Below are 24,215 nucleotides of genomic sequence, written 5' to 3'. Positions count from 1 at the left end.
ACAAATCTTCTTAAAGTTATATACACAACGATCATGAATATTGATAAGATTTTCAAATTAGCAAAAGGTTTCTATGGTAGATCAAAGAATTGTAAATCATTGGCTCGTGAACGTGTAGAAAAAGGTCTTGAATACAACTATGTATCTCGTCGTCTCTTTAAACGTGACATGAGATCAAACTTTATTCAACGTATCAATGCTGGTGCTCGTCAACATGATCTAACATATAATAGTTTTACTAGAGGAATGGTTGCTTCTGATATTCATTTAAATAGAAAAGTAAAAGATAGTAAAAAAAGAAAAGAGAAAAGAATGATTAGATTAGAATACTTACTTTTATCTGTTTGTTTGTTTGTTTTTTTATAGATACTTTCAGAATTGGCAGTTACAGAACCATTTAGTTTTAAAGCTTTAACTGATGTTGCAAAGACTACATTAACTCAATTAGATGGAACTTCTTATTTACCAAAACAACAGTAAGTCTATGTTATTAAATGAAATAGATGGTACCAAGCACATAATGCTAACCTTCTCTTTTTTAAATAGATAAAAAAAAACCATATATTATATTATTATAAAAAGATACAAACAACCAATAGTCTTTTTTTCTTTGCAAGTCCAAATATTAATATTATAATTTAAATTTTGTTGGTCAAAAGAGGATAATATGATTCATTTATTCATTTATTTTACAAAAGTAAAAGAATGGATACAGTTAAAATAGTAGAAGAATCAGATAATAATAATAATTTAACATCAGAGATTGAATTATTTTTAGAAGAGATTTTAGTATCAAAATTACCTCAAGATGCAAAAGATCGATTTTTAGAAAAGTTATATCGTGGATATTATTATAGAGGATTGGAATTTCTAAAAAATGAATATTATAATCTACTAGAGGAATATGAATTTGAAAAGAAAATTCAAATTGCTTTAATCAAGATGAAGGATTTCGATCAATCTTTAAATAATCAAATCAAAAATACAAACAAGTTTCAATTGGAAATTGATCAATTAAAATTAAAATTATTAAATTTAAATGATTTTGAATTGGTAAAAATTAAAAAAATATTAATTTATAAAGTATATTAACCAAACTTCTACTTTTTAATAGTCTAAAATTAATCAAAAATTTGAAAATGCTGTAAAAGAATTAAAAAATAAAGATTAAAAAAAAGGAGGGAAATTTTTAAACTCGACGATTCATTCAAGACTTTTATAGTGTTTATTCTTTTTGTGTGTGTAAATAGATAGAGAAATAGAGAGAATGGAAGGAGGATCAAATCAAAGAGGTGGAGGTATTAGTAGTAGTAGTAGTACTAATAGAGGAAGAGGAGGAAGAGGAAGAGGAGGATCATCATCATCAACAGGAGGAAGATCAACAACAAATAATTTCAATGCAGATACAGATAGTAATGATGATATAAATAATTTAAAATTTGTTTATGAAGATGATTTGAGTATGTAAATCAATCACCATATGTATGATACTTTATACTAATATTTATTTTTAGAACTATGTAGAAGATTTCTAAGAGAATATAATACACTTGCAAAACCATTTAAATATTTAGATATCATTGTAAGAAGAAAATGATAATTATATCTCTTTTTATCTCTTCTAACTTTTTTTTTTTTAAACTTTAGAAACAAATTGAAGAAGGAAAATTAAAAAGAATAATAATAGAATTGGATGATATGTTTGCAATTAGAGAAAATATAGAAGGAGAATTATTTGGATCAATTGAATTTGTAGAGAGGATTGAAAGAAATACATTTACCTATATAAGATTGTTTACAATGGCCATTGATGAAATCATTGGTGATCCATTGGATAAACAAAAAATTGGTGAAAGTGATGATCCAATCTTGGATTTACTCCTAACACAACGTCAACAACGTTCAAGAAATGATAAAGACTTGAATCATATTTCAAGTACTTTTTTACCAACCATTGGAATTCAAAATCAAAATGGTAAACAACAACCATCAACATTTAAACCTCCCACTTCTTCAGAATATCCAAAAGAATTAATTAGAAGATTTGAAGTTACAATATGTCCAATGAAGAAGAAATCACTTTCACCAACACCAATTAGAATGATTAGAAGTTTACATATTGGTAGATTGGTAACATTTACGGGTGTAGTGACTAGAGTGACAGAGGTGAAACCAATGATTACAGTTGCAACCTATACATGCGATGGTTGTAGTGCAGAGGTTTTCCAAGAGATCAAAGGTAGAGAATTTATGCCAGTTGGTATGTGTCCAAGTACAGTATGTGCAAACGCTCAAAAACAACTTGGAGGTGGATTGACGCTGCAGTTGCGTGGCAGTAAATTTATAAAGTTTCAAGAAATGAAATTGCAGGAAATGGCAGATCAAGTACCGATTGGTCATACACCACGTTCAATAAAGATATTTGTTCGTGGTGAATTGACTAGAAAAGGGTCACCTGGTGATGTAGTGACTGTAGATGGCGTCTTTTTACCAACCCCCTATACCGGTCACAAAGCAATTCGTGCAGGTTTATTGGCAGATACCTATGTCGAGGCAATGGAAATTCGTCAACACAAGAAAACCTATGAACAATTGGAATTGACCGATGACACTCGATTCAAGGTAGAGCTAGAGAGCAAGACACCCGACATTTATGAACGTTTGGCAAGATCGATTGCACCAGAAATCTATGGTCATTTGGATGTTAAAAAGGCATTACTTTTGATGATGATTGGTGGAATCTCCAAATCAATGCGTGATGGCATGTCAATCAGAGGTGACATTAATATTTGTTTGATGGGTGACCCAGGTGTCGCCAAGAGTCAGTTGCTCAAACATATTTGCAAGGTGGCGCCACGTGGCATTTACACGTCGGGCAAGGGAAGCAGTGGCGTCGGTCTTACGGCCGCTGTCGTCAAGGATTCCATGACGGGCGAGTTTGTTCTAGAGGGTGGTTCGCTCGTACTCGCCGACATGGGTATCTGCTGCATCGACGAGTTTGACAAGATGGAAGAAGCCGATCGTACCGCCATCCACGAAGTCATGGAACAGCAAACCATCTCCATTGCAAAGGCTGGTATCACCACCACACTCAATGCCCGTACCAGTATCTTGGCCGCCGCCAATCCCGCCTATGGAAGATACAATTTCAAAAAATCACCCGACGAAAACTTTAACCTTCCACCATCACTCTTGTCTCGTTTTGATCTACTCTTTCTCATGGTGGATCGACCCAATTTGGAATTGGATCGTCTACTCTCGGAACATGTCACCTTTGTCCATCAAAATTCCAAGCCTCCCGCACTCGACTTTGTCACATTTGAACCAGAGTTTATTCGTGCCTATGTCTCGGTGGCTCGCTCGTACAGTCCCTACGTCTCCAAAGATCTCACCGAGTTTATCGCATCGACCTATGTCGGCATGCGCAAACAAGAAAGTGAAACCAAAGAACCATTCACCTATACCACGGCTCGTACCCTACTCGGTATCTTGCGTATGGCGCAAGCCCACGCTCGTTGTCGTGCCGCCTCCCATGTACAACAATCAGATATCGAAGAAGCCATTCGTCTCATCTACAAATCAAAAGATTCCATTCGTATTGAAAAGGATAAAAAACAAAGACCCACAAACATTCCATCCGCCATCTATGACCTCATTAAAAATAATTGTAAGCGATCTGATAGAAAATCAGCCAAATATACAGATATCCTACCTCAAATTGTAAATGCTGGTTTTACAGAAAAACATCTTCAAGATACAATAGAAGAATATAGTCAATTAAATTTAATTTTATGGTCTGAACAAAAAACTCTAATTAAATTGGTAGAGTAAAGAAAAGGAAATAAATAGAAATACATAATACATAATAAATAAATATGGTAGAGCGTTTTTGAATTTTCTAATTTTTTTCATTGAAACAGAATCGATGAATATTTTGATCAAAACAAAAAAAACGGTGGTGTGATGGGTTGGTCCTTTTAATCTAATCTTCTCTTTTTTTTTTGAATATCTCTCTTTCTTTTCTATCTCTTATTTATCTTTTTTTTTCTATTTATCTTTTTTATCATGGAATCATTTTATCATGAAGATTTATATACACCAATAGAACGTATAGATATAGAGGAATTGACAAGTAGAGAGAATTTTGTTTGGAGTTCGGCATCGATTTATTCAATTTCTCATGATTTGGAGAAAACAAATGATAAACAAAAGATTGTACAATATTTGACAAAATTGGATACAGATGGACAAACATTACTACATAGTCAAGCAATGGGTACAATTAGACCAAATCAACACAACATTTTAATCAATACTTTAAAACATTTAAACAAGACTGAATACTTGGAGTTTAAAAATGTATTGAATCGAGCAGAAGAGACAGCATTGCATGTTGCCGTTTTAAACAAAAACTATGCATTCCTACGTCTATTTGCTACTTGTGGTCCCAATGCATCGTACAAATGTCATCGTAACCTTACACCTCTAGATATGGCAGTTTGGATGGATGACTTTCAAGCCGCTGAAATCATTGCCGCCATTTCAACCAGTCAACTGACCGTTGAACTACCAAAAAACTTTTCAATCAAAGGTCATCACAACGCTAGTCCAAACACTGAAAATCCAATCTCTCCATTCTATCAATGGGGTCAAATGTTTACCACTCAACTATCACTTGGTAAAGTCTCTACACCTCAAACCGTCCTATTTAATCATCATCAAGAACATGGTGTTTCAAATGTTCAATTTGGTGGTAACTTTGCTTTAATGTTGACTGATACTGGTATGATTTATTCTTGGGGTTTATGTAGTTATGGAAAGGTAAGTAAAATAGAATAGAAACATAAAAAAAAAAATTAATTATATATTTATTCTTTTTCTTTTTTTTTTTTCTATTTTCTATTTTTCTTAGTTGGGACAATATTCAAAAAATGATTGTCCAATACCATCACAAATTATGGAATTAAAGAATAAACAGATTACACAGATAGCATGTGGTAAAGATCATTCATTGGCATTGGATGAAATTGGATGTGTTTATGCATGGGGCAATGGAGCAGGAGGTAGATTAGGATTAAACAAGACCGATGTGGTATCTTTGCCAACAATGGTAGCACATTTCCCAGATCAAGTAAAGGTTGTTGGTATTGCTTGTGGTCAAGATCACTCGATGGCAGTTTGTCAAGATGGTCGAGTATTTAGTTGGGGACAGGCAGGGTTTGGTAAACTTGGTTATTCCAATCCAATGGGTTTCCAATCAACTCCTCGTCGTGTAGAATCTATACCAGCATGCAAACAAGTTAGTTGTGGTAATTGGCATTCATTGACATTGACAAATGGTGGTGATGTCTATGCTTTTGGTTCAAATCGTGAGGGTAGATGTGGTAGAGAATTGACTACAGTAGAATCACCTCCCAATCGTGTCATCTTTGACGCCAACATTAAAATCAAAAAAATTGGTGCAGGTTTAAATTTTAATGCAGTCCTTACAACTTCAAATATGATCTATACTTGGGGTAATAATGATAAAGGTCAATTGGGTGTCCTTATTGAAACAAAAAGCAATAGTACCAATAATAGTAGAAACAATAATAATAATAATAATTATATTTCAGTTTATGCAGCAACACTTAATGATACCTATACCTATGTACCACAATTGGTAAAGACATTGCTACCATATCCAATTAATAATATTGAAGTTGGATATGAACATGTTGTAGTGTTGACCGATGCAGGAGAGGTCATAACATTTGGTAGTAATCAAATGGATCAACTTGGTCATGGAGAGCTACTTCGAGATGCTGGTACTTTTAGAAAGGTTGAAATTCAAAACAAAAGTACTGTATTCAAGATTGCTGCTGGTAATTATGCTTCACTTGTCTCTCTGTCAAGTGGTCATAGTATCTTTGGTTCGGAAATGGCTCAACTATTAAAAGATGAGAGATATTATGATCTGTGTCTACAAGTCAATTCAAATAGACAAGAAACTGTAAAAGCTCATAGATTCATTGTTGCATCGAGATCAAAGAAATTACATAGTCTATTGAAAATGGAAATCGATCGTCCAAATCAAAACAACAAGATACCACTCACTCAAACCACCTTTATTACAACGTCTACCGAGAATGGGATCATTTATATGGATTTCCCATCATTTACATCGATTGAACCAATTAAACTTTTCGTAAAGTTTCTATACACTGATCATGCTCCACTCGTTGCATCTCATGTTCAAGATCTTGGTATTTTGGCAACTAGTCTATCGATTGAAAGGTTATCTTATATTTGTAATATTACAAATTATAAATCTTTGGAAACTATCCCAACTAGTAGTCTTTTAGAGGATTTTGGTAATCTCTCCAATCAAGAATACCTTGACCACTATGGTGACATTACATTCAATGTATCATCAGAGAAATCATCCTATCAACCAATCAATTCAATTCAAAAGATTAAATCCTACAGAGCAATGTTGGCACTTAGATCACAATACTTCCAAATGATGTTTCAAGGTCAATTTGCAGAGAGTACAAAGAATGAAATCGATATGTATGAAGTGGACCCAGGTAGCTTTAATCATTTACTAGTCTATCTCTATTGTAATAGTGTTCCAGAAGATCCAAATCAATGTATTGATTTATTGTTCCTCGCCGATATTCATCAAATCCCTAGAGCCAAAGAGCTACTGGCCGCTGTGATCCGTCCATCCATCGATGTCGAAAGTATTTGTTCCATCTATCATCTAGCCATCAAACTCAATGTTAAACCACTCGTTGTTTGGTGTGAAGCTAAAATCCCAACCATGCCAAATCCCCAACAACTACCAGAATATGACCTGCTACCAGACACAGTCAAATCAATCATTGAAAAGAAATTGGATCAATTAAATGAAAAATTAAATCAACTCTCTATTCAACATAGACAACAAAATTTAAATCTTCAACAACAACAAGAACAACAACAACAAAATGTACAAAAACACAAATCATCTAAAAAGAATTGGTTTAATAATTTGTTTTAAAGAAGGAGTAAAAGTTAAATAAAATTAATGTAATAATAAATGAATTGAATAAAAAAAAAAACCATCCATCCCTTTGATTATTTCAAGGGAAAAATAAAAAAAAATGAATATTTATTTTCTTTGGGGGTTTTGAAAATTTTTGGTTGGGAGTACCGCCTCAGAATCTATTTATTTGTAAAACTTATTTCTCTCTATGGTCTTCTTTATTTTTAATTATTCTTTTACCAATCGATAGATCTTTTCATTATCTATCAAATGGTTGACAAAAAAATTTGCGAGAGGTTCACCCTTCTAAAAAGTACTTTCCGTAAAGTCGCCATTAGCCATGGGCTAAGATGAGGTCTAGAAAGCATTGTTTGGAAAAACAAATGATATAAACAGAAAGAGCACAAAAAGTTGTATCTATTGGTGATATTGGATCGTCGTTTCAAAGATTATTCAAATAAAAAAAATGCTATTCTTCAAAGCCTATCTCATATAGTAAACATGCAACCATATAAAACTACGTGCTACATGGATCGGATCACGATTAATCAAATAAAAAGACAAGCGCCAACGCAAGAGGTGTAGGCGCCTTGAATCTTCAACATTATATGCACTGGTGTCGGCAGTGTTCAATGCATGCCACATCCAGCAACGCTAGACAAGATGGTTAGTATATTTGGAATGGTCAATCTCAAAACAATTGTGAATGCTCAAGAGTAATGGTAGCTTAATCTATATCGATATCATGGTTATTTATTTGGTACATACTAGTATTATTGTAATTAGCTCTTTTAAAACCCATCAAGGCTAGTGGTCATGGACAATTTCGCATTCGGTCTATCAAAACCATCCATTCTAAAAGATAATAAATAATAATTAGTAAACAGTATTTATGACAGTAATTTTACAAGATACATATCTTTACAGTTTTTAAAAATGGACCAACTCGTCTCTAATCAATTGATTCTATATTTAAAGTATAATATGGCATGAATATGATTAGTTGAGGGTTTGATAGTTGTATTGTGATGAATTTACTTAACTTTGTATTCTAATTCAGGTGGGTAGAGTTGATGACCAAACAACCACCTTTGTTGCTATAATACAAGACTATCAGCTATAGTATGAACCGATTTGTTGACTAGTCTCATTAAACAGATATCTGATAGATTGGAATTGTTAGTTTTGAAATTAATTTATGTTATGAATATATACATAACTTTAATAGATCAGCGGTTGATTAAGAAGAAGATCAATCGGTTCTATAGAAAAATAGTAAGGATGACCTATGTTAAAAATATGTATTAGTAATTGAGTGGTGGTTGTAGTATATACTACTACTATGTTGAAGTCTACATGATACTTAAACTTTATCATTTATGGATAGGTACCATATATGGATGTATTGTTTGATTAAATATTGAACTATAAAGCTGTAAGGGATAAATAAAAAGAGGAAAAGAAATATGAGTAGAATCAATAGAGCTACCATTACTCTTGTCTCAATCTCACAATGTTTCTCATTCTAAAAAAAAACACCAACAATATATAGATAATAAATAAAATATTAGTATCCAGACCCAAGCCTGGAGCTGCAAGCAAATGCCCATTGTGAACCAAATGACAAGTTGAACTCCGTTGGCTATGCCGTAGAGTAGTCCTTTTGAGTCAAATGAACAATGTACTTGCAGCTCCCAATTCTGAAATGATTTAAAATAGGGGAGAATTGTATATATATAGAGGGGGGGGGGGGGGGGAAAGAGGGATAGAGGGTAGAATTCATAAGTTTCCCACACCGAAGCGTGACCATTTGGCAGACACTAGAACATCCTCCCACCAACCAAAAGGAGTTGTAGTGTCTTTTTAAATAATAATAATAATATAACCACAAGTGTAATCTATAATTATAAAAAAGAGGTTTATTTCTATTGTCTTTAAACAATAGAATAATGGTTAGTGATGTATAATATTTCATAGTAGTGTATAGTCTTACTTTAATTTATATTATATATTTATAAAAGATTTTGGTTCTTTGTCAAAGGATCCTTGAATAAAGACAGAGTGATTGTTGGTCTACGTCATGTCCTCTAAAGGCGTCATTCCCATTGTTGATTGACTGATTGATGATTGTTTAAAATATCTTGATGAATCTAATCGATCGATGGTTATTGTTGTTGGTGTCATGATGAAAATTCTCCCTCCAAAATTAATTACTTCTCTTCATGACATGATAGTGCTGTGCTGTACTGTGTTCTCGCGCAGTACAAGACAAGTAGTAAATATAAATACATCTAGATTTATGAATTCATAACCCATCCTAAAGTTGAATTCATTCATTCATTCATTCGAGACAGACATCCATCAAATGACGATGATGATTGAGATTTAATTTAACTTGTTACCCTATACTACTTGTGTTGATGATCAATATTCACATCATCATCATCAACATGATCATCATCATGACTTTTATATCTCTAAGTATTGTATTGTAATTGTATTGTTCTTATTCTTATGACTCTGTGATGATCATGATGTTTGTTGGCGTTTGTGAATGCTCCATTTGCAAATTTGAACCCAAAATCTCTTAGTTGCTTACTAGTATGAAAAGGTGACACTGATGATAATATTCTTTTGAAGAAAGGAATTAGTATACATCAACAACTACTACTAGTTAATTTCTTATATGCAACTTATTGTGTAGAATTATTATAATAATTCTTTTTTCCATCTTTTGCTTCCTTGTGCATCTTTCTAATGATGTTGATACAACTAAAATCTCTTGGTGACATAAAAACTGTACCATCTTCGTTGATCTTTTCTCCTTTGGGGTCGAGAGTTGTCTTGATACCTCTTCCATGTTTAGACATGCTCAAACTTCTTAGAACCTCTGCTTGTAGTACTTCGTCGCCATTTGTATGTCTTCTCAACAGGAATGACGTTTTATTTCTAATGCGTTGCACTTGTCTTAATGAGAATGTTGGTTTAAAACGGTCGCCAATTAATCGTTGGTAGACTGTTGGAGGTGTCGTTGTTGTTGTTGTTGCTGCTGCTGGTGATGCAGAGATTGTTGTTATTGGTACTAATGCTACTGATACTGATGATGCTGCTGATGCAGTGATAGTTTGGGCTGCTGTACTCATGATTAATATGCTTAAAATAAAGATAAAAATATATCTATAATATTGATAATTCATTAAATAAAGATATTATCAATTTAATTAAATAATTAATTGTTTGTTTCAATTGATTCTACACTTTTTTTTTTTTTTTTTTTAAATTTTTTTTTCTCATGAGATAGTGCGATCTTTATGCGTGCCATAGGTGACTGACCTGATACATTGCGAGGTTTGAACATTTGTTTCAAAACAACAACAGCAAATAGCCCCTCTCTCTCATTAATAAATGGATCCTATCAAAAAGAAGAAACAACAATAGAATCATACCCTGATTTGGTATCATACACCCCCCCCTCTCCCTCCTCCTCTTCTCTTACATTTTAGATCTTGGTTCATATAATGAGCCTAATCCGCACCCCCATCCCCCTCCTTATCCGCCTCACTCATATAGTGAATCAACACGCCCATAATCTGACGGGTTACATCAAAGAATGATCGTGCTGTGGCTCACCTAGGCATCATATCCAACCATGACTACCACCCCCTATCCTCCTCCTTATCCCCCTCACTCATATGTTGAATCATAAATGATCGTGCTGCTGTGGCTCACCTAGGCATCATGAATGCCCCCATTAAACGGTGGTGATGACACAGTTCGGGTATTAAGAAACCACCATACGATTATGATATCATTGGGACAACCCCATCTGTATATGTATCACCCCTCACTTTTTGTTGATAATCAACAAAGACAAGAAAACATTTGTTTAAAATAAAATATTATTCATCAAGCTCCAATGTTCTCTATTTAAAGTGTTCTTTTTCTCATCACATCATTATTCATTTTATCTATCTTTTCTTCAATTCATTATCTTTCTGCTATATTGTATTACCTTTATATATTTTTTATATAGGAAGCTTCTAATTGAGGTTCACTATCGCACAGTGGTCATCATGAATGGCCCACTTCCATCCGCAACAGAGACAAGAACAACTCAATACCCTCTCGATCGTCTCATGGGTAAGAAGTGGAATAACGAACAAAACTTGTTTGTGACACATCTCGGCCAATATGCAAGATACTATCACTCTGTTAAGAGGTTAGTAGGCCAATTTTTTTTAATATTTGTATACGACTTTAATAACAGTAAGATATCATCAACCTTTTTTTTTTTTTTTGAACATGAATCATTCAGATAAGTTCATGAACTAATTGATCGATTTCATGTATTTTACTATTTTTAGTGTTTAGTTTGTCCCGACAAGAACTCGAAAAAGTAATACCAAAGTATTACGACATGAGTGTTCTTTCAAAGAACAAAACAAATGAATTATATGAAAAAATGGAAAATCGGTTGACTTTGCCGATTCGATGGGATTCTCTAATTGTGGAGGCCATCATCTCAAAGGTGATGGACATAGACACACGCAAAAGCAGTAATAGTCCAAGAGATTATGTATGTATAACAGTCTGTGACAGTTATGATGTGTAATAATAAATTAATTTTTATTTTATTCTTTGTTTACTCTTTACAGAATTCTGCACAAGATGTCCAAGCAAAAGAGAAAATCGTCAACAAAATGCTATCGAGAACATTTGCCAAACTCAAGGTAGACGAGATGGTTGCAAAATATCAAATCCTCCGATATGCACTCCTTGACCCAGATCTGAATCCAATTGGCTGTTGCCACTCTTATAAAACCGCCTTTGCCAACTCCATTTGCAATAGTTACTCGGCCGAGGTGGCCGAGACCTGCAAAAGGATGGTGGAGAGTGCTTTAGACCGTCAAGATGACCGAAACATATTCCACCACGAGTCCAAGTTGGTGTCGGATCTTCTGGAGGATATACTTGCCAAAATAGATGATGGTGATATCGGTGAAGGGTACCAAGCTCTCAAACTAATATTTTCATCTCAACCATTAAAAGGTATGTCATTGATATTAACACCATCACAGGTTTTTTTTAAATATCTTCTTGCGTCGGTTCATGTAACTCTATCTCTCATTTTGTTTATCTTTTGCTCATACACGTCAAAAGGGGTCGATGACCGCTACTGAGAGGATGGTGGGCAGTTTGTGGAGTGTCGATCAGATTTTTTTTTTTAATATTTATTTTCATTTTTTTTTTTCATCTCGAACAACTCACAGAAACCAAATTTAGAGAATGTATATTAAACTATTAAATAACATCTCACACTCAACACAACATTATCAATAGATAGAATACAGCGAGTATTGTTTATAGTTACACTTTTAGTGTAAGAACCCACACATCACTATCATTACTCCTCTTTTACACCATTTCTTTTTGATTATCTTTTGTTTTCATTGGTTTACCAATCAATGCACCACCCATCTCTTTCCTTTTAACTACTCATTGTTGGCCAAGTTCATCTTTACATATCATTGACCTCTTGTGTTCACTCATAAATTATATAATCCTTTTTGATCCAAATCAAGTACCAATCTACCACTCTTTATCGCTCTGCATCCTTTTTGTTGTTCGTTTGATCCACTCTCCTATCCGACAAACTTTCTTTACCACTTAACTTTCCATCAGATACTGCAATCAATCACTACCATTGCTCCTCTTTTACCCTTTCTTGTTTTGATTATATTTGTTTTTATTATCGAGATGCACCACCCATCTAACCACTCGCCTCATTGTTGGTCCCAGTCTTTCCATCAGATCGATAATGCAAAACATTACAATCATTGCTTTTACACCATTTCTTTTTTGTTTTCATTATCCAATCAACGCATCACCTATCTCTTTTGCCTCATTGTGGAGAGAGAGATAGAATTTATAGAGTATAATTGTAATACAGCGCGTATTAATTATTGCAGAGATTAGAGTGATCTTTGATACCTCCATTGATAGCAAGAAGCTCTCTCTATGCAGTGACAGGCCTGTCAAACCTTTTTTTTTTTTAATTTTAAACCTCTCTAACATTTATTACATTTATCATTATAGATCATAATTTGGAATGCGAAAAGAAAAGGTCAAAATTAAAAGAGGAAAGAGAGGCCAAGCAAAATCAAGAGCCAGCCATTCCCAAGGAAAAAAAAAAGAAGAAACAGTTTTTGGGTGACAAAAGGCCTGAAAACTTTGATGAAATCAATTTTGATGGAACTGTTTATTCAATATCAAATTTGGCCACAGATTTAGAGATTGATAGCAAAAATGTAAAGAAATTAAAGGTTGAAGAACATATATCTGGTGATTATTTACAATCTGAACTCTCATCAAAGTTGGAAGCGTTGATCCAATCATCAACATCAATAAGTGCCTGGAGTGGGTTAAATACCCTCCAATTGAATAGATTGAAAATGCTAAATTTGGAAAATATAATTAATCCGTAACTATTATTATTATTATATCTTTTGTTATTTTTTATTATTTTCATTATAATTAACTAATCAAATGCTTTTTTTGTAATCTTATTTTTTTTTCTATAGAGAGGACAATTCAATCGATTTTTCAAAGTTGACAAAAGATCAATATCCATCTTTAATGGATTTTTGTGAATCAAATGGATACAAGTTTCCAAAAGGATATGACCCTACAGGATTGAAATCCCTCATGACGTCCGATTTGGAGACGATAAAAACTACTCCTTTCGCATTGAATAGCTTTGCACCACAAGCAAAGTATGTATAAAACAATTGACCAATATCTTTTTTTTTATATTTTTAAAACTAATCCTCTTTTTTATCTATAGATTCAACAGTACTTTTATCCCATTCTCGATAGAGTTGTTTGTCAGTATAATCGTCAACTCTGGAATAGATATGTCCCTTGGTTTGACCGACAAACACAAAATATTAAGGTATATTTCAAAAATATTACCTAATTTGGAAAAAGAAATTGGTCATCCATTGGAAAGTGGCTATCCATTGGATAGATTTAAGTTTTTCGACAAGGAAATTGAGATCCTCAAAGCTTCGCACTTGGCTTCTTTTCCTTCATCGTCAGATGTAACAATATCACCATCCTCTTCGTCTGATGTAACAACATCACCATCCTCTTTGTCTGATGTAACAATATCACCATCCTCTTCGTCTGATACAACAACATCACCATCCTCTTCGTCTGATACAACTACATCTCCATCCTCATCATCAAAAAAAAAAAGAGGTAGAACTCGTAGTGAGATTGTGGATATAAAGTTAGAAAAATTCCCTGATTTTAAAGATTTTAAATTGGAGGATCTTAATCGACAATTGGAACTTAGAGATATCGAATCCCCAAACATTGATACACAAGTCCAAGAAGAGGAAAATATTAAAAGATTGAAATTGGTTTTATGGCAAGACATGGTAAAACGCTTGCAAATAGATTTTAAAGAAGACTTTGACTACAGCAAATCCAGTCAAGTTAGCATTTTAAAATGGTTATCTTTACCTACTAGCACTATTAAAATCGAATATGATTGGTACTGCTGTTCATTGCCAACACTGAAAGCAACTCTCAAGAAACTATTCAATGACAGCCCAAAGGTGAAGAGAAATGGGCCAAGGAAATGGATGCCAAAGTCTCTTGCTTCAACAAAAAAATCGTTTCTTTTTCGTTACTATACGATTGGATTTGTTGGAAAATCAGTCCTCTGCGATTATTTGCAATCACCGTATGTAAAAGACAACCCATTCGATTTCAACGGGTCAACAAAAACAATTCACCCCAACTTTAATGATTACGAAAGAGACAATATTGGTTACATTTATAACCAAAAAATGTCGGTCCTAATCAATCAAAGGGCGATGATGGTGACAACCAACGTTCCCAGCCATATCTGGTTCCAAACAAAAAGTAAATGTCATTGTTTTAAAGCATTATTATCTTTTACGACCCATTCATTTTACTAATATTTAATTTTAATCTTTATATAGGTGCAAATGAAAAAGTAGTTTCTGATGTGCAAATATCCATGAATTGCCGTCTCTTGCCATACCATTTGAAAAAGAGACAAAAACTAGAAGAATCTTTTCCAGAGCAAAGTTTGGTCTCTCAAAAAAACGGTCAAGATGGCACACCCATGGATGATTCCGATGACGACGACGATGATGATGATGAATCATGGAAATGTAAACAAGTAGAAGAAATGGAAAAGAACCATTCATATTCATACAACCATCCCCACTATGCTTGTTTTGTGGCAAAACAAGTTGGGTTGAAACCAAACATTCCCAAAGTCAAGGATAGAGATATTATCTGTGCCAATTGTTTGTCATCCCACTCACTTAAAGATTTGCCTATGGTGTGCGAACAATGTGATGCGACCATTCCTATTCTATCGGAACATGAAAAAAGATTGGATTTATGTGGTGACCTGATGGATCTGTACTCGGTTGATATTCAACTAAAAAGGAATGCATTTGAAAAAATGCCACCCTTTGATTCAAAGGATGATCAATTCCCTCCACCAGTACCATTAATTGCCGAAATCAATCATCGACTCGTCAAATTTGACCAACCTGAGTCACCCCACGTGGAGATTTTTCTACACGAGGCTCTCAACACCACCTCGATAGCACTCAACAGTAACAGGTCAGGAATTGCACCCTCCATGCGGAACCTATTCAATCTTATTAAAACTACATCCGATCCCTCGATGCAATTTAGAATTCGTGATGCATATCCCTTTGTCCACGACTCGTCTACTGGCGGATTTGAAAATGAAATCAAACATGAAATCATGGTGAAGGAATTAATGAAGCATTTTTCAATGACAACGTCCAAGCTCATTATTGTTTGTGGACAATTCCCTTGCAAGGCAGCCAAAGAGGCTTTTAATGCCAATCCTTTGGATTACGAAATGGTTGACTATAGTCAAGAATCTTATCACACCATTTTAGATAAAGCCAAAGGCACAACCGAGGACAAAGAGGTGGATGTAAGTAGGATAATTCCTAAAAGGCTCATTGCTATCGCCCCGCATCCATCAGTCATGTTTGCGTTGCACATAACAGCAGCCTATATTTTGATTGCTCATGATATCTACAAAATGGCTCCAAAGGTATCTCAATTTGACCCAGTTCAAACATTTAAATCGAATTCCCCCTCGTCTGCCTCGTCCTCCTTCTCCTCCACGTCCTTATCATCCACGTCATCTTCATCATCTGCCTCGTCATCTTCATCATCTGCCTCGTCTTCCTCGTCTGCCTTGTCCCCGTCCTCCTCGTCCTCCTCCACGTCCTTATCATCCACGTCATCCTCATCATCTGCCTCGTCTTCCTCGTCGTCCTTATCATCCACCTCCTCTTCATCATCCTCCCCTTCGTCCTCCAATCAAAATACCACCAAACGCCCAAATCTAAGTAACAAAACAAAAGATTTTCCTAAACTTAAACAATGGACGTTGGAACATCTAGTTGAAGAGGCCACATCCCGTAAAATCGACGTAGAGAATATCAAAGAAGATCGTCTTCAAGTGGAATGTGTTTTGTTGAAATCGGTCCTTGGGGTTCAAATATGGTCAGAACAAAAAATTGAACAGTTTGATCTAGAGAAATCAAACTCGAAAAAAGATATACTGACCTATGCGAGAGAAAAAAATATCCCTTTGACAGACTATTGGTTCTTCATGACGTTGGAAACCCTCAAAAAAGCCGTGCAAAGGTGTCTCGCTTCCACCTCGTCCCCATCTCCGTCCTCCTACTTGCCCACCCCTTCCTCACCCTTGACCGATATCTCACTCCCCTCTTCCCCATCCTTGACCGATGCCCCACCCACTTCATCCTCATCCGATACCTCAACTCCACCCTCTTCCACCGATACCTCATCCTTGACCGATACCTCAACCACCTCATCCGATACCTCAACTCCACCCTCTTCCACCGATACCTCATCCTTGACCTATACCTCACTCCCCTCACACTCATTCTCCTACTCCTCCTACTCTAAACCTTTTGTAAAAAATGAAAAGTGCGTTTACAAAGATGAAGAGAAACATATAAGAGCAAAGAGAGATTTTTATCACTCTGGAATGTGTAGAAGGCGCCGAAGCAAATGGAAAGTTATGAGGGAAAACAACTGTGGCAATTATCTTTATATCGGAATTGATCCTGGAAGGTCAAAATGTACGATTGTAGACTCTATGAATCGTGCTCGAGTGGTTTCAGTGGCATCTTATTACAACCTCATGGGCACTGACCGTCTTCTGGCAAGACAACAAAACTACAAAAAGAACCCGGTCCTGTCCAAATTTGAAAGTGAATTGCCACCCTATAATACCTTTGGTAAGTGTTATTTTAAATATGCATTGTCTATACCACCTATATATTATAATATTAATATTTATAAACTAACTTTTTTTTTAATTCCTAGATACTTTATTCAATGTAGAATCTGTATTGAGACGAATAGAGTATGAAAGAATTACCCATAGGGATCAATGTCGTCTTTATTCCCATGTAGTGACGTCCTATACGTTTCAGACCATGGACAAGAACAGGAACATTGACAAGAAGCGCGCCCAATATGCCTATGCAAAGAGCTTTGTACCACCAACAACAATCCCGAAAAATAGAATAGTGATTTGTATGTTTTTTTTATTTCTTCAAACCATTTATTATTATTTGTTATTAATCTTCTTTCTTTTTATAGATATTGGAGGGTCTGATTTTTTCCATGGATCCCGAGGTGGTGGTAGAACTGGTTGTACATCAAAGACACTACTCAGACTGTTTTTGAATATGGGTTACAAGGCACGTCTTGTCAATGAATTTAATACCTCCAAAGTATGTGTGTTTTAATAATTGAATTTTTAGATCAACCCTCGAAATGGCCATTCATTAATATTTTTTTTTCCAAGATTCATAATGCATGTGCCTCCAAAATTCATTCTACCAACAACAACAAGTTCCTAGAAAAAGCTAAACACCAAAAGGTTAAAAATGTGTTGCCAGAATCTTTTGAAAAGACCCATGTTGTTGGTGCACCCATATCCTCCACGTTTTCAGACAATGGTGTTCGTTGGCAAGGAAAGGATTCCAAGTTATGTGATGGTTGCAAATTGACTGATTACAATTGTCAATGCTCCAAGGCTCAATTGGCGGACAAAGAGAATGATTCAACTCTGAAAGTGTCTCAATTGGCAGATGATATGAATGAAACTCTAAAAGTATTCATATCACTTGAAAATACTTCACCTTCTCCAACTATGCTATTGGAATCCCTTTTCTCTTTAAGCAAAAAGACTGTCAAGGAGTTGATAGAGTTTTGCAATCTAAACTCTATCAAATACAATCAACAAGAAGAGCCAACCAAAGGGAAAAACAAAAGAGGTTCTCACAAGGATAGTAAGGGTGGTGCTACCAACAGCAAAAAGGACCAACTTATCAACGCTATCATCAAGTTTAATTTTGAAAAACAAAAAAGGGATGCTAGCAAAAATAAGAAAAAGAGGTCAAAATCGTCATCAACTACTAATGATCGTTGTAAGGACCAAGATCAAAGCAATAGTCAAAAGGATGGGAACAAGTCTACAAGCAACTCTGTTTCGACCCACGATTATGGTTTTGGTAAGTCTCTTTGTGATAGTCAGATCAAAGATCTCTGGAAGTCAAAGAACCCAAATGCGACAGAAATGCCATTTAAAACTAAATGGCAATGGCTATATTGTCCAGTTTGTGATCATTTCTTCAACAGAGACTCGAGCGCTGCAAAGAATATTCTCTTATTGGGAATCTTACACCAAACCGCAGATTACAGGCCATGGATTTATCGTCCTTTACCTGCCGATATCGTGCATATTGGGAGGGTAGACACGACCTAGTTAACCTTAACAGGGCCTTCCTGCATAAATATGAAAGTCCCCCCCTCAGCTGTAAGTTATTAGATAGAAAATATAATGTTGATCTCAATTTACTGATTTTCCTCTTTTTTTTCTGTTCTTTGTCTTTTTTTTTACTTTGTCTGTTTTTTTTTCTTTCCTCAATTCAAAATAAAAGTTCAAATCATCATGTTCAGCACAATCGTCTTCATCATCCAATGCCAAAAAGGGTTTGAAATTTAGTTATTCATAATATATATAATCATCATCCATTCTGAAAGAGTTTGTTTTAGTTATTGATAAAAGAATCAAACAAAAGATAAGATTATTATTATTTTATTACACACTTGAAACACTAGTAGTATAGATATTTAAGGATAATAATATAAAATTTATATTTGAAACAAACAAAGAAAAGAAAGAAACAAACAAACAAAAGAAACATTGTATTATTATTTAAACAACAACAACAATAACAACATATAATTATTATTATTAAATATGGCAACTAAACAAGAAGGAGGAAATGCAGGATCACCACCAACACCAACAAAGTCACAACCATTATGGCATAATATTATTAGTGGTGGTATAGCAGGTGTATCAGAGATTCTTGTCATGTATCCATTGGATGTAGTAAAGACTAGAGCACAATTACAAGTTGGTCAAAGTCAATCAATGTTTACTAGTTTGGTTCAGATGATCAGACACGACGGTTTCAGAATGTATCGTGGTATTGTTCCTCCATTAGCTGTCGAGGCACCAAAGAGAGCTATCAAGTTTGCATCAAACAAGTTTTATGAACAAAAGATTTTAGCTTTTTATGGAAGTATGTACAAAAACTATAGAAATAATTGTACAAACACACATATTAATGATCCATTTTCTATTTCTACTTTTTATAGATAGTAAATTAACACAAAAACAAGCAATTTGTTCTGGTATTGGTGCAGGTGTAACTGAAGCATTTATTGTAGTACCATTTGAATTGGTAAAGATTAGATTACAAGCCAAAGAGAATGCAGGTAAATACAAGAATACAATGGATTGTGTTGTCAAGATTGCTAAAAGCGAAGGTTTGGGTGGCTTTTTCAAGGGTTTAGAGTCGACACTATGGAGACATGCTCTTTGGAACTCTGCCTATTTTGGATTTATTCATACTCTCAAGGCTGCCTTGCCAACACCAACCAGCCAAAAACAAACACTACTCAACAACTTTGTTGCTGGTGGTCTTGCTGGTACATTGGGTACAGTCTTGAATACTCCTGCCGATGTCGTCAAGAGTAGAATTCAAAATCAAGGTACCGGTCCAAAGAAATACACTTGGTGTATTCCTTCCATGGTCACTGTTGCCAGAGAAGAAGGTGTCGCTGCTCTCTACAAAGGTTTCCTTCCAAAGGTACTTCGTCTTGGTCCTGGTGGTGGTATCCTTTTAGTTGTTAATGATTATGTTATGAAATTATTAGCAAAATAAATAAAATAAAAAAAGAATAATAAAAGAAATAATAAAAAAAATAATGATACTTTTTTTTGTTTTTATTAATTTCTCCAATATTGATACCATTTATGAACATATTCAACTACAACAGGGAAAAGAGCACTAACAGAATCATTTAATAATTGTAAAAGACTATTGGCAGCTTCTTGATCGGTTAATTCAAGTTGTAATTTTTCTTGAACACGAAGAATACTCTTTTCTCTTTCCTCTGAAATGGTTGGAATGTTTGCATCAATCATCAGTGCAAAAAGATTGATAATAAGATGTGATGAATTTCTTAAAATATTATAGGCTTCACAACACAATTGTTTGAATTTTCCATAATGTTTTGAATTTTCTCCTCCCATACCAATAACCATCTCTTTACATAATTTCATTGGTGGTGGTAAAATTTTTGGATCTTTACCTAATATATATCCAAAATCTTAAAAAAAAAATAAATAAATAAATAAAACATTTTTTTTGCTTTTTTCTATTTTTTCTATTTCTTACCAATATGAAATAAATTACCATTTGGAGTTAATAATAAATTATCTAAATGTCTATCACCAATACCAAGGATATAAGTGATAACACAATAACCAGCACAACTTTTAACAAAAGTATCCAAAACTTCGGCAGTGATACCCAAAGGAGCTTCTGGATCTGGATGATGAACCTTGAAATATTTCAAAATTTCACCATCATATTTGTTGAGGACTGATGCCATTGCTTCAGAAGGTTGAACCATTTCAACTACACCATCTTCTTCGGCAGTTGCCAAAACTTGGTAAGGTGTAAGTTTGAGATCTAGATTTTCCTTTTTCAATAGACGATCCATAAGTGAAATCAATTGAATGATTAATTGATCTTGACGCATATCATCACCAGTCTTGAAAATGATACCATACTCTGGACCACTTTTAGTTTTCAACTTTAGACCAAGTGGTGATTTGGCACTCTTGTAGATGGTTGACTTGTCGGGAATGATACCAATCACCTCGATCGATGGGTCAACTGGTAGGGGAAGGGGAGGGAAATCAGACAGATCCTTATAATCACCATCAGAGAGTGCATACTTTAACTTTTCAATCTTTTTCTCTCGAAGTATATTCATTGCCTTTAGTTCTTCAGAGAGTTTTGCCAAACGACTGATAAATTGACTTTGACGAGTAATCTTTTGTTGATCATCTCTACTAAGAGATCTATGCAACTCTTCTCCAACAGTCTTGTAGTGATTACAGAAACTACTCTTTTTCAAGACACTATCAACTGTAATGTACCAATAGAGACGACTTGCCAATTTGAAATTCTTTGATGCACGTTCAATCAAGAAACTAATGAGAGGTGACTCTGAACTATGGTCATAGTTTGTTTCTATCATTTCATATTTGGTTGCTTGTACCAATTGCAAGAGATAGTAGAGTAGTTCTTCGTCGTCTGCCTTTCTAAGAATATCTACTGCATATCGACGAACACCAATTGTATTTTTCTGTGTAAATGCATTGGAAAGCAATTCCAACGCATCGGCTACATCAATTGCTTCCCATTTTGGTAAAATTAAATTGGCTTCATTCTTTTGTATCGTTTCATTCCACTCTACAGATCTTAGGAATTTTGTCAATGCCTTCTTATTATTTGATAAGAAATATCTAAATTTCCATACCAACAATGATTCAATTGGTGTAAAATGTGTATTTGGTGGTGTTTTAATTAATTTCTAACAAAAGGGAAAAGGAAAAAAGGTTTAGAAGTCTTATTTTTCTATTTCTTTTTGTTTCCATTTTTTTTTTAGACTTACGTTTAATAATCTTAATTCAGAAGAATTTGGTTTTAAATCTTTATGATCTTTATCTTTATCATAAGAGTAAACATTTAAACGATGATACTTTTGTTCACATGGATGATCACTAATTTCATTATCATTTACAATGACCAATTGTCTCTTTTGTGTTTGAATAATCGATTTATACAATTGACATGTTTGTTGTTTAAATAATACTGGTAATTCAAATTCTGGTAATTCAATTGTTAAATATAATGAATTCTTATTTAATGAATCTGAATTCTAAAAAATAGAAAATAAATAAATAAATAAATAAGTATGATTGATTGATCTTTTGAATCTTTTTTTTTTTTTCTTTTCTTACCTTTGATATTTTATCAATTTCAATTGAAGCAAATTTATCTAACCAATCAACATGAGGAATTAAATTTCTTTCATAACGTTTGATTAACTTTTCAAGACGATATAATTCATCCTTGCCAACGATTTGACCTGGTGTTGTATCATCATTGCCTTGAGTGTTTTGATAGACAAATAGTTTATGTCTACCTTTTCTTTCGACACGACTTCTTCCAAATACATTGAAACAGGTACCACCGATTGGTATCTTTTGAAGTGGTGCATAAACATCCCATATAGTAATGACAATCTTTGTATCAAATGGTAAATCTTGATGTCTAATCGGTATTGTTATATATTGATCCCATCTATCATCTCCTCTAAATGGCATAAATATAGTTTGTTCTGGTGAACATAATGGTTTACCATTTGAATATAATGTACAACAAATATAAATATCTATAGGTTTACTAAAATAGAAAATAGATAAAAAGAATAGAGAGAAAAAGATGTTAATTTGATTTCTTAATCTTTCTATTTCTTATTATTCTTCTTTTCATCATACTCTTTATACAATGAAGAATTCTTTAAAAATGGGTCTTCCAACCATTTGTTTATAGTTTCAGGTGCATTCTCTCTTTCCTTTTTACCTTTTAATCCACATCTAAATAATAATAATAAAAGACAAGTAATAATAATATTAGAAATCTATCTCTACACTAACTAATATATTGCTATTGCTAATATTGTACATACATTTTAATTTTATATTTCAATGATATATCACAACTATAAAAGAACTTGAATTCTTTTGGTACTTTCATATTTCATTAAAATTTGTGTGAAATGAAATATCTCTTCTCTCTCTCTCTCTCTCTCTCTCTCTCTATTACAATACTACTATTACTACTTTCTTTACTACTTGATTAATCAACTTCTTCTTTTTACTTTTACTTTTTTTAATTTTTAAAAAACTTTAATCTTCTTGCACCTGCAGGCAAACATTTCTCGAGATCAAATTGAAACTTTTAATTTTTTGATTTTTTTTGGGTGACAGAGAGGATGTGCTTCGTGCGACAGCAGTGGCAGAGTCAAGTCTGTGCTTTCAACATACAGAGAGTCCCTTTCGAACTTGTAGTGATATAGACAAAATGCCTCCAAAAGTCGGTGGAAAGAGCAAGCAAATCCAAGCTGCCAAGTCAGCTGCTGGTAACCAAAAGGGTGCCAGAAAGGTAAAGATTAGATATAGTTAGAGATAGCAGTTTACAACAAACAGCAACCAAACAGCAGATCAAAGTTTACTCATACCATCTCTCCATCATACATTATCACTTTCTCTACACCTTTCATTTACTTTTACTATCAAATAGAAATGGTCCAAGGGAAAATCCAAGGAAAAGTTAGCTAACTTGGTCCTCCTCGACAAGGAAACCTTCAACAAGGTCAACAAGGAGTTGCCAGGTCAAAAGGTCATCACCATTGCCAACGTTTCTGACAAGTACAAGGTCAACGGTTCACTCGCCCGTCGTATCATCAGAGATTTTGCCGCCAAGGGCCAAATCAAGAAGGTCATCTACTCTCATCGTAGTGGTATCTTCACCAAGGTCTAAAGCATTAGATTAGGTGTTTAAATAAAGAAAGCATATAAAAAACAAAACTCTATCATACAGCTTCTATCTTTAGTTGGGTTTATTTTCAAAGCGCGATC

General features: G+C 34.1%; 9 protein-coding genes across 9 annotated transcripts; 7 read left to right on the top strand and 2 right to left on the bottom strand.

The window, feature by feature from the left end:
* Positions 1 to 33: 33 nt before the first annotated feature.
* Positions 34 to 1,171, top strand: DFA_11919 (uncharacterized protein; the record flags this gene model as incomplete). Its single annotated transcript, XM_004350809.1, has 4 exons — positions 34 to 342; positions 367 to 476; positions 699 to 1,053; positions 1,115 to 1,171. The coding sequence occupies 4 exons, from the start codon at positions 34 to 36 to the stop codon at positions 1,169 to 1,171; spliced, it is 831 nt and encodes a 276-aa protein (XP_004350860.1).
* A 96-nt stretch (positions 1,172 to 1,267) lies between these two features.
* On the top strand, positions 1,268 to 3,831 carry mcm7 (MCM family protein; the record flags this gene model as incomplete). Its single annotated transcript, XM_004350808.1, has 3 exons — positions 1,268 to 1,460; positions 1,515 to 1,582; positions 1,648 to 3,831. 3 exons carry the CDS (start codon positions 1,268 to 1,270, stop codon positions 3,829 to 3,831), a joined length of 2,445 nt encoding a protein of 814 aa, XP_004350859.1.
* Positions 3,832 to 4,065: 234 nt separating this feature from the next.
* Positions 4,066 to 8,002, top strand: DFA_11917 (ankyrin repeat-containing protein; the record flags this gene model as incomplete). Its single annotated transcript, XM_004350807.1, has 4 exons — positions 4,066 to 4,821; positions 4,913 to 6,973; positions 7,570 to 7,675; positions 7,890 to 8,002. 4 exons carry the CDS (start codon positions 4,066 to 4,068, stop codon positions 8,000 to 8,002), a joined length of 3,036 nt encoding a protein of 1,011 aa, XP_004350858.1.
* Positions 8,003 to 9,702: 1,700 nt separating this feature from the next.
* DFA_11916 (uncharacterized protein) lies at positions 9,703 to 10,152 on the bottom strand (the record flags this gene model as incomplete). Its single annotated transcript, XM_004350806.1, has 1 exon — positions 9,703 to 10,152. One exon carries the CDS (start codon positions 10,150 to 10,152, stop codon positions 9,703 to 9,705), a length of 450 nt encoding a protein of 149 aa, XP_004350857.1.
* Positions 10,153 to 10,751: 599 nt separating this feature from the next.
* On the top strand, positions 10,752 to 14,521 carry DFA_11915 (uncharacterized protein; the record flags this gene model as incomplete). The annotated part of the gene is made up of 8 exons (XM_004350805.1): positions 10,752 to 10,837; positions 11,043 to 11,149; positions 11,374 to 11,585; positions 11,665 to 12,058; positions 13,106 to 13,430; positions 13,591 to 13,782; positions 13,854 to 14,451; positions 14,480 to 14,521. 8 exons carry the CDS (start codon positions 10,752 to 10,754, stop codon positions 14,519 to 14,521), a joined length of 1,956 nt encoding a protein of 651 aa, XP_004350856.1.
* Positions 14,522 to 14,654: 133 nt separating this feature from the next.
* On the top strand, positions 14,655 to 19,158 carry DFA_11914 (uncharacterized protein; the record flags this gene model as incomplete). The annotated part of the gene is made up of 7 exons (XM_004350804.1): positions 14,655 to 14,763; positions 15,022 to 15,216; positions 15,379 to 17,370; positions 17,459 to 17,671; positions 17,738 to 17,871; positions 17,946 to 18,893; positions 19,084 to 19,158. 7 exons carry the CDS (start codon positions 14,655 to 14,657, stop codon positions 19,156 to 19,158), a joined length of 3,666 nt encoding a protein of 1,221 aa, XP_004350855.1.
* A 248-nt stretch (positions 19,159 to 19,406) lies between these two features.
* On the top strand, positions 19,407 to 20,379 carry mcfT (mitochondrial substrate carrier family protein; the record flags this gene model as incomplete). The annotated part of the gene is made up of 2 exons (XM_004350803.1): positions 19,407 to 19,734; positions 19,811 to 20,379. The coding sequence occupies 2 exons, from the start codon at positions 19,407 to 19,409 to the stop codon at positions 20,377 to 20,379; spliced, it is 897 nt and encodes a 298-aa protein (XP_004350854.1).
* Positions 20,380 to 20,444: 65 nt separating this feature from the next.
* Positions 20,445 to 23,331, bottom strand: pikE (phosphatidylinositol 3-kinase; the record flags this gene model as incomplete). Its single annotated transcript, XM_004350802.1, has 6 exons — positions 20,445 to 20,827; positions 20,896 to 22,102; positions 22,184 to 22,450; positions 22,533 to 22,977; positions 23,073 to 23,171; positions 23,264 to 23,331. 6 exons carry the CDS (start codon positions 23,329 to 23,331, stop codon positions 20,445 to 20,447), a joined length of 2,469 nt encoding a protein of 822 aa, XP_004350853.1.
* Positions 23,332 to 23,658: 327 nt separating this feature from the next.
* rps25 (40S ribosomal protein S25) lies at positions 23,659 to 24,117 on the top strand (the record flags this gene model as incomplete). Its single annotated transcript, XM_004350801.1, has 2 exons — positions 23,659 to 23,739; positions 23,878 to 24,117. 2 exons carry the CDS (start codon positions 23,659 to 23,661, stop codon positions 24,115 to 24,117), a joined length of 321 nt encoding a protein of 106 aa, XP_004350852.1.
* Between the last annotated feature and the right edge of the window lie 98 nt (positions 24,118 to 24,215).

This window comes from Cavenderia fasciculata (genome assembly GCF_000203815.1).
Source record: "Cavenderia fasciculata unplaced genomic scaffold Scf_EUAJFUG02HR96I-5, whole genome shotgun sequence".
NCBI classification, from domain to species: domain Eukaryota; phylum Evosea; class Eumycetozoa; order Acytosteliales; family Cavenderiaceae; genus Cavenderia; species Cavenderia fasciculata.
This window is presented reverse-complemented; position numbering and strand designations above follow the sequence as displayed.